General features: G+C 55.9%; 1 protein-coding gene across 1 annotated transcript in view; it reads left to right on the top strand.

The window, feature by feature from the left end:
• Positions 1-452: 452 nt before the first annotated feature.
• The window catches only part of LOC139242407 (prolyl 3-hydroxylase 1-like), a 52,338-nt gene continuing 42,790 nt past the window's right edge, over positions 453-10,000 (top strand). Inside the window, exons 1-2 of the mRNA XM_070870343.1 lie at positions 453-605; positions 2,767-2,956. Of these exons, the coding sequence (XP_070726444.1) occupies positions 453-605; positions 2,767-2,956 (343 nt within the window). The remainder of the gene's footprint in view (positions 606-2,766; positions 2,957-10,000) is intronic.

Genomic DNA, 10,000 nt, shown 5'->3' on the forward strand with positions numbered 1-10,000 from the left:
CCCCTCTCCATCCCCTCTCCTCTCTCCCCTCTCCCCTCTCTCTCTCCTCCCTCCTCCTCCCCCTCTCCCTCTCTCCCTCTCTCCCCTCTCCCTCTCTCCCCTCTCCCTCTCTCCCACTCCCTCTCTCCCACTCCCTCTCTCCCCTCTCCCTCTCTCCCCTCTCCCTCTCTCTCTCCCCCCTCTCCCTCTCTCCCCTCTCCCTCTCTCTCTCTCTCCCTCTCTCCCCTCTCCCTCTCTCCCCCTCCCCCTCTCCCTCTCTCCCCTCTCCCCTCTCCCCTCTCTCCCTCTCTCTCTCTCTCTCTCTCCCCTCTCCTCTCTCCCCTCTCCCCTCTCCCTCTCTCTCTCTCTCTCTCTCTCTCTCTCCCTCTCTCCCTCTCCCTCTCTCCCCACTCCCTCTCTCCCCACTCCCTCTCCCTATCCCCCCCCCCTCTCCCCCGCCGCCCCCCCCCCAGATGAACCAGCTGGCCAAGGCTGCCGCAGCTGCCCAAACCTTCTTCGTGGCCAATCCGGAGCACAAGGAGATGAAGGAAAACCTGGAGAAGTATCGGAAGATGGAGGGGGTGAAGGCCGAGTTCTTCAGGGACCAGGAGGCCCAACCTCACTGGGTGAGAGCGCAGGGAGCGGGGGGTGGGGGAGGGTGGTGAGAGAGAGAGAGGAGGTGGGGGGGAGGGGGAGAGAGAGAGAGAGGGAGAGCAGTGTGAGAGGGAGATGGTGACGGAGGGAAAGAGAGAGGGAGGGAGGTTGAAAGAGAGGGGTGTGAGAGGGAGGGAACGGGAGCGAGTGAGTGAGAGAGGGTGGGGTGAGATGTGTGTGGGAGGGAGGGAGTGAGATAGAGGGAGTGAGATAGAGGGAGGGAGGGAGGGAAGGTGAGTGCGAGAGAGAGAGTCGGGCGGGCGATGATGCTGGCGAGGAGTTGTGATGGAGCGAACGGGTGAGGGAGGAGGAGAGAGGGAGGGAAGAGCTGAAAGGGGGAGAGGCGAAGAAAGGGGGAGAGAGAGAGAGGGGTGTAAAGTGGGAGAGACGGGTATTGAGGGAGGGGGGGGTGAGGCTGAGAGTGTGGGCGGGGGAGGGGGTGGGTGAATCAGCCCGGGTTCCTGCTCCTGATCCCTGTCCAGTGACCCCTGGGTTAGGGAGTGGGTGAATCAGCCCGGGTTCCTGCTCCTGATCCCTGTCCAGTGACCCCTGGGTTAGGGAGGGGGTGAATCAGCCCGGGTTCCTGCTCCTGATCCCTGTCCAGTGACCCCTGGGTTAGGGAGTGGGTGAATCAGCCCGGGTTCCTGCTCCTGATCCCTGTCCAGTGACCCCTGGGTTAGGGAGGGAGGTGAATCAGCCCGGGTTCCTGCTCCTGATCCCTGTCCAGTTACCCCTGGGTTAGGAGGGGGTGAATCAGCCCGGGTTCCTGCCCCTGATCCCTGTCCAGTGTCCCCTGGGTTAGGGAGTGGGTGAATCAGCCCGGGTTCCTGCTCCTGATCCCTGTCCAGTGACCCCTGGGTTAGGGAGGGGGGTGAATCAGCCCGGGTTCCTGCTCCTGATCCCTGTCCAGTGACCCCTGGGTTAGGGAGGGGGGTGAATCAGCCCGGGTTCCTGCTCCTGATCCCTGTCCAGTGACCCCTGGGTTAGGGAGGGGGGTGAATCAGCCCGGGTTCCTGCTCCTGATCCCTGTCCAGTGACCCCTGGGTTAGGGAGGGGGGGTGAATCAGCCTGGGTTCCTGCTCCTGATCACTGTCCAGTGACCCCTGGGTTAGGGAGGGGGTGAATCAGCCCGGGTTCCTGCTCCTGATCCCTGTCCAGTGACACCTGGGTTAGGGAGGGGGTGAATCAGCCTGGGTTCCTGCTCCTGATCACTGTCCAGTGACCCCTGGGTTAGGGAGGGGGTGAATCAGCCCGGGTTCCTGCTCCTGATCCCTGTCCAGTGACCCCTGGTTTAGGGAGGGGGGTGAATCAGCCGGGTTCCTGCTCCTGATCCCTGTCCAGTGACCCCTGGGTTAGGGAGGGGGGTGAATCAGCCCGGGTTCCTGCTCCTGACCCCTGTCCAGTGACCCCTGGGTTAGGGAGGGAGAGTGAATCAGCCCGGTTTCCTGCTCCTGATCCCTGTCCAGTGACCCCTGGGTTAGGGAGGGGGGTGAATCAGCCCGGGTTCCTGCTCCTGATCCCTGTCCAGTGACCCCTGGGTTAGGGAGGGAGTGAATCAGCCCGGGTTCCTGCTCCTGATCCCTGTCCAGTGACCCCTGGGTTCGGGAGGGGGTGAATCAGCCCGGGTTCCTGCTCCTGATCCCTGTCCAGTGACCCCTGGGTTAGGGAGGGTGGTGAATCAGCCCGGGTTCCTGCTCCTGATCCCTGTCCAGTGACCCCTGGGTTAGGGAGGGAGTGAATCAGCCCGGGTTCCTGCTCCTGATCCCTGTCCAGTGACCCCTGGGTTAGGGAGGGAGTGAATCAGCCCAGGTTCCTGCTCCTGATCCCTGTCCAGTGACCCCTGGGTTAGGGAGGGAGTGAATCAGCCCGGGTTCCTGCTCCTGATCCCTGTCCAGTGACCCCTGGGTTAGGGAGGGGGGTGAATCAGCCCGGGTTCCTGCTCCTGTTCCCCGTCCAGGAGGAATTGGGGGATGGAATTGGGTTTGATGACTCCCTCCCCAGTCGAACAGCCCTCCCAACTTCACAGTAACAGGGAGCAGCCCTGGGTTTTGGATGGTGGGAAGAGGTGTGATGGAACTAACTGACCTCCTCCGATCTTGCCCCCCTCGCCCGCCCCCCCCCCCACCCCCCCAGGTGGCCTACGAAGAAGCCTCGAAGCTTTACCAGGTCGAGCAGTTTCCCGAATCCATCCCGAGCCTCGAGGCCACGGTGCGGGAGTACATGACGGCACTGGCTGAGTGTCAGGCCCAGTGTGAGGGTCCCTACGAATTCAAGAACTACAGTTACCTGGAGTATCAGAGTCACCTGTACGAAGCGATCAGTGGTGAGTGAGACTGGTGGGGGGTGAGGGCGATGATCTGTGGACGTTGCACTAGACGGGGGAGAGCGGGGCGCGCGGGGGTAGGCGAGCTGAGTGAGTTCACAGCCTCCGAGCAGCGCGAGTCCGGGGTGCGTGGTGAGGCCTATAAAGGCCCAACGTATGAGGAGGCGCGAGTCCGGGGTGCGTGGTGAGGCCTATAAAGGCCCAACGTCGGAGGAGGCGCGAGTCCGGGGTGCGTGGTGAGGCCTATAAAGGCCCAACGTATGAGGAGGCGCGGGTCCGGGGTGCGTGGTGAGGCCTATAAAGGCCCAACGTCGGAGGAGGCGCGAGTCCGGGGTGCGTGGTGAGGCCTATAAAGGCCCAACGTATGAGGAGGCGCGAGTCCGGGGTGCGTGGTGAGGCCTATAAAGGCCCAACGTATGAGGAGGCGCGAGTCCGGGGTGCGTGGTGAGGCCTATAAAGGCCCAACGTATGAGGAGGCGCGGGTCCGGGGTGCGTGGTGAGGCCTATAAAGGCCCAACGTATGAGGAGGCGCGAGTCCGGGGTGCGTGGTGAGGCCTATAAAGGCCCAACGTATGAGGAGGCGCGAGTCCGGGGTGCGTGGTGAGGCCTATAAAGGCCCAACGTATGAGGAGGCGCGAGTCCGGGGTGCGTGGTGAGGCCTATAAAGGCCCAACGTATGAGGAGGCGCGAGTCCGGGGTGCGTGGTGAGGCCTATAAAGGCCCAACGTATGAGGAGGCGCGGGTCCGGGGTGCGTGGTGAGGCCTATAAAGGCCCAACGTCGGAGGAGGCACGGGTCCGGGGTGCGTGATGAGGCCTATAAAGGCCCAACGTATGAGGAGGCGCGGGTCCGGGGTGCGTGGTGAGGCCTATAAAGGCCCAACGTATGAGGAGGCGCGAGTCCGGGGTGCGTGGTGAGGCCTATAAAGGCCCAACGTATGAGGAGGCGCGAGTCCGGGGTGCGTGGTGAGGCCTATAAAGGCCCAACGTATGAGGAGGCGCGAGTCCGGGGTGCGTGGTGAGGCCTATAAAGGCCCAACGTATGAGGAGGCGCGAGTCCGGGGTGCGTGGTGAGGCCTATAAAGGCCCAACGTATGAGGAGGCGCGGGTCCGGGGTGCGTGGTGAGGCCTATAAAGGCCCAACGTCGGAGGAGGCGCGAGTCCGGGGTGCGTGGTGAGGCCTATAAAGGCCCAGCCGGTGCAGCTCCAGCCGGGAGATAAAGCAAAAAAGTAGAAAGAGATCAAACGGTGACGTCACAGCCAAAGGGGTAAGTGATTGGCTGGTGATTGGTGAGTAGCTTTTCTTTTTCTTTTTTATATCAGTAAGTAACCTGTTAACATTGTTGTCGCCAATTTAAGTGTATCTAAGGGTTAAGTCATGGCAGGAGAGCTCGGTCGGGTGTTATGCTCCTCCTGTACCATGTGGGAACTCAGGGATGACTCCAGTGTCCCTGACGACTACGTGTGCAGGAAGTGTATCCGCCTCCAGCTCCTGACGGACCGCGTTGCGGAGTTGGAGCTGAGGGTGGATTCACTCTCTGGAGCATCCACGATGCTGAGAATGACATGAGTAGCACGTGTAGTGAGTTGGTCTTACCGCAGGAGAAGGGTCCACAGCCAGATAGGGAATGGAAGACCAGCAGGAAGAGCAGTTCAAGGAAGGTAGTGCAGGGGTCCCCTGCGGTCATCCCCCTGCAAAACAGATACACCGCTTTGAGTACTGTTGGGGGGGATGACTCATCAGGGGAGGGCAGCAGCAGCCAAGTTCATGGCACCGTGGCTGGCTCTGTTGCACAGGAGGGCAGGAAAAAGAGTGGGAGAGCGATAGTGATAGGGGATTCAATTGTAAGGGGAATAGATAGGCGTTTCTGCGGCCGCAACCGAGACTCCAGGATGGTATGTTGCCTCCCTGGTGCAAGGGTCAAGGATGTCTCGGAGCGGGGTGCAGGACATTCTGAAAAGAGAGGGAGAACAGCCAGTTGTCGTGGTGCACATTGGTACCAACGACATAGGTAAAAAAGGGATGAGGTCCTACGAGACAAATTTAAGGAGCTAGGAGCTAAATTAAAAAGTAGGACCTCAAAAGTAGTAATCTCGGGATTGCTACCAGTGCCACGTGATAGTCAGAGTAGGAATCACAAGATAGCGCAGATAAATACGTGGCTTGAGCAGTGGTGCAGCAGGGAGGGATTCAAATTCCTGGGGCATTGGAACCGGTTCTGGGGGAGGTGGGACCAGTACAAACCGGACGGTCTGCACCTGGGCAGGACCGGAACCAATGTCCTAGGGGGAGTGTTTGCTAGTGCTGTTGGGGAGGAGTTAAACTAATATGGCAGGGGGATGGGAACCAATGCAGGGAGACAGAGGGAGACAAAATGGAGACAGAAGCAAAAGACAGAAAGGAGATGAGTAAAAGTGGAGGGCAGAGAAACCCAAGGCATAAAACAAAAAGGGCCACTGTACAGCAAAATTCTAAAGGGTCAAAATGTAATAAAAAGGCAAGCCTGAAAGCTCGGTGCCTCAATGCGAGGAGTATTCGGAACCCAGAAGAGGGCTCTGAGCTAGTTAGAGTGGGTGAGAGCGCAGATGAACAGAATCCCAAGAAAGAATGCAAAAGGCAGGAGGCAACAGAGCAGAGTAGCACTGGGGTAAGTGTAAACCATAAGGTGATAGGAAGGGACAATATGTATGAATATAAAGGGGCTGCAGGAGGGGTCAAAACTAAAAATCATGGTTTAAAAACTAGTATTAAAACACTTTACCTAAACGCACGCAGCATTCGAAATAAAGTAAATGAGTTGACGGCACAAATCATTACAATGGGTATGATTTGGTGGCCATTACAGAAACGTGGTTGCAGGGGGGCCAAGACTGGGAATTAAACATACAGGGGTATCTGACAATTCGGAAAGATAGACAAGAAGGGAAAGGAGGTGGGGTAGCTCTGTTAATAAAGGATGATATCAGGGCAGTTGTGAGAGATGATATTGGCTCTAATGAACAAAATGTTGAATCATTGTGGGTGGAGATTAGAGATAGTAAGGGGAAAAAGTCACTGGTGGGCGTAGTTTATAGGCCCCCAAATAATAACTTCACGGTGGGGCGGGCAATAATCAAGGGAATAATGGAGGCATGTGAAAAAGGAACGGCAGTAATCATGGGGGATTTTAACCTACATATCGATTGGTCAAATCAAATCACATGGGGTAGCCTGGAGGAGGAATTCATAGAATGCATACGGGATTGTTTCTTAGAACAGTATGTCACAGAAGCTACAAGGGAGCAAGCTATCTTAGATCTGGTCCTGTGTAATGAGACAGGAATAATAAACAATCTCCTAGTAAAAGATCCTCTCGGAATGAGTGATCACAGTATGGTTGAATTTGTAATACAGATTGAGGGTGAGGAATTTGTGTCTCAAACGAGCGTACTATGCTTAAACAAAGGGGACTACAGTGGGATGAGGGCAGAGTTGGCTAAAGTAGACTGGAAACACAGACTAAATTGAGGAACAGTGGAGGACTTTTAAGGAGCTCTTTCATAGTGCTCAACAAAAATATATTCCAGTGAAAAAGAAGGGCGGTAAGAGAAGGGATAACCAGCCGTGGATAACCAAGGAAATAAAGGAGAGTATCAAATTAAAAACCAATGCGTATAAGGTGGCCACGGTTAGTGGGAAACTAGAAGATTGGGAAAATTTTAAACGACAGCAAAGAATGACTAAGAAAGCAATAAGGAAAGGAAAGATAGATTACGAAAGTAAACTTGCGCAAAACATAAAAACAGATAGTAAAAGCTTTTACAGATATATAAAACTGAAAAGAGTGACTAAAGTAAATGTTGGTCCCTTAGAAGATGAGACGGGGGATTTAATAATGGGAAATGTGGAAATGGCTGAGACCTTAAATAATTATTTTGCTTCGGTCTTCACAGTGGAAGACACAAAAACCATGCCAAAAATTGCTGGTCACAGGAATGTGGGAAGGGAGGACCTTGAGACAATCACTATCACTAGGGAGGTAGTGCTGGACAGGCTAATGGGACTCAAGGTAGACAAGTCCCCTGGTCCTGATGAAATGCATCCCAGGGTATTAAAAGAGATGGCGGAAGTTATAGCAGATGCATTCGTTATAATCGACCAAAATTCTCTGGACTCTGGGGAGGTACCAGCGGATTGGAAAGCAGCTAATGTAACGCCTCTGTTTAAAAAAAGGGGGCAGACAAAAGGCAGGTAACTATCGGCCGGTTAGTTTAACATCTGTAGTGGGGAAAATGCTTGAAGCTATCATTAAGGAAGAAATAGCGGGACATCTAGATAGGAATAGTGCAATCAAGCAGACACAACATGGATTCATGAAAGGGAAATATGTTTAACTAATTTACTGGAATGTTTTGAGGATATAACGAGCATGGTGGATAGAGGTGTACCGATAGATGTGGTGTATTTAGATTTCCAAAAGGCATTTGATAAGGTGCCACACAAAAGGTTATTGCAGAAGATAAAGGTACGCGGAGTCAGAGGAAATATATTAGCATGGATCGAGAATTGGCTGGCTAACAGAAAGCAGAGAGTCGGGATAAATGGGTCCTTTTCGGGTTGGAAATTGGTGGTTAGTGGTGTGCCACAGGGATCGGTGCTGGGACCACAACTGTTTACAATATACATAGATGACCTGGACGAGGGGACAGAGTGTAGTGCAACAAAATTTGCAGATGACACAAAGATTAGTGGGAAAGCGGGTTGTGTAGAGGACACAGAGAGGCTGCAAAGAGATTTAGATAGGTTAAGAGAATGGGCTAAGGTTTGGCAGATGGAATACAATGTTGGAAAATGTGAGGTCATCCAACTTGGAAAAAAAATCAGTAAAAGGGAATATTATTTGAATGGGGAGAAATTACAACATGCTGCGGTGCAGAGGGACCTGGGGGTCCTTGTGCATGAAACTCTTTTAGAGTCTACCTGCAAAACATAAACATTAAACTGTGCCACCCGACCTGGGTGACACACCAGACATTTACAAGGCCCTTTTTTTCCTTTTTTTGGTTTTTTTTTTGTGTGTTTTTTTTTTTGGGCGCTAAAATCACAATTTCTCCGGTGCCCCCTATAAAAGGGAAGGGGACACTAAAAGCACCGGCAATTAAAACAAATTAAACTTTAAAACGTAAAATCAAATTAAAATTTGGTTGCCGGGCGTGATGATGCACTCCAGTCCCTCCGGTGCCCACCTCTCGCGGAAGGCCGCGAGCGTACCGGTGGACACCGCGTGCTCCATCTCCAAGGACACCCTGGACCGGATGTAAGAGCGGAAGAGAGGCAGGCAGTCAGGTTGAACGACCCCCTCGACCGCCCGCTGCCTGGACCGGCTGATGGCACCCTTGGCCGTGCCCAGGAGCAGTCCTACGAGGAGGCCTTCGGACCTACCCGCTCCCCTCCGCACAGGGTGCCCAAAGATCAGGAGAGTGGGACTGAAGTGCAGCCAGAATTTCAGGAGCAGCCCCTTCAAATAATGGAACAGGGGCTGCAACCTCGTGCACTCAATAAAAACATGGAACACGGACTCCTCCAGACCGCAGAAATTGCAGGCGGCCTGGGAGTCCGTGAACCGGCTTAAAAATTTGTTGCACGGCACTGCTCCGTGCACCACCCTCCAGGCCAAGTCCCCGATGAATAGTGGGAGGACCCCTGCGTAGAGTGCCCTCCATCGGGGACCCCCGCCTCCTCCGGACGGCAAGATGGTGCACCATGGCGTGTCCGGACGGCCGGCGAGGATGGCAAAGTTGAGGGTGTGCAGGAGCAGCCCGTACAGGAAACCCCTCCGCGCAGAACTGAAAGGCACGGAGGGGATTTCCCCGAGCCGGCTCAAGTTGTGAGGCGCCGGCCCCCGAGGGAGGTTCCGGGGTTTGGCGCCGATGAGGAATTCCGTCCGGACGGGGGTCAGTTCGGACGGGATCTCCCCACGTGCTTGAGCCTCCTCGCTGCACCTAACGGAGTCAGGGCCCAGAGCTGTTTTTAGCGACTCGATGGCATCGGCCGCGTGGCGGACGTTGGCAGAGTTTAGGCGCCGCGCCAGCGTGTCTGGCGCCATCCAGCCCGCTCCTCCGCCATCGAGCAGGTCCCTGACCCTGGTCACCTCACCAGCCACAGCCCTCTCTTCCGACCGCCACATAAAACCTCGGCCGTGGAGGTACGGATTCCCGAGCAGCGGCTCCTGCAGGACGGCCGCCACTCCAGCCGGCGGAGAGCTGCGCTTGGTGGAGACTTTGTTCCAGACCCTGATGAGTTCCCTGTAAAAGACAGGCAGCTCCCGGAGGGCGGTCCTGGCACCCCCCAAGTTCACAAACAGGAGCTGCGTGTCATAATTGAGGTCGAGCTGCTGGCGGAAGAAATACCTCGCCAGAGCACACCACCTAGGAGGGGGCTCGACATAAAGGTATCTCTGCAGGGTCTGAAGACGGAAAGTCGCGAGCTGGGCGCTGACGCACACCAACGACTGACCGCCCTCCTCAAGCGGGAGACTCAAGACCGCGGCAGAGACCCAGTGCTTCCTGTTGTTCCAGAAGAAGTCCACCAGCTTCTTCTGTATCTTGGCGACAAACGCAGGAGGAGGGGTCAAAGTGACCAGCCGGTACCACAACATTGCGGCCACCAGCTGGTTTATGACTAGCGCTCGACCCCTGTAGGACAGCACTCGGAGCAGTCCTGTCCAGCGCCCTAGGCGAGCGGCGACCTTGGCCTCCAGCTCCTGCCAGTTCGCCGGCCAGGCTCCCTCGTCGGGGCTAAGGTAGACTCCCAGATAGAGGAGATGGGTCGTGCTCCAGGCAAAAGGCCTGAGCTCCTCCGGCAGGGAGTCCACCCGCCACTGACCCACCAGGAGTCCGGAACATTTCTCGCAGTTGATCCTGGCGGAGGACGCGGCCGAGTAAATCTCCTGGCACTCACGCATCCTCCGCAGGTCAGCGGGATCCTCTACCGCGAGGAGCACGTCATCGGCGTAAGCCGAGAGGACGACCTCCACGCCCGGCCCTTGCAGAGCCAGTCCCGTCAA

The sequence above is a fragment of the Pristiophorus japonicus genome, unplaced genomic scaffold (genome assembly GCF_044704955.1).
Source record: "Pristiophorus japonicus isolate sPriJap1 unplaced genomic scaffold, sPriJap1.hap1 HAP1_SCAFFOLD_1321, whole genome shotgun sequence".
Lineage (NCBI taxonomy): Eukaryota > Metazoa > Chordata > Chondrichthyes > Pristiophoridae > Pristiophorus > Pristiophorus japonicus.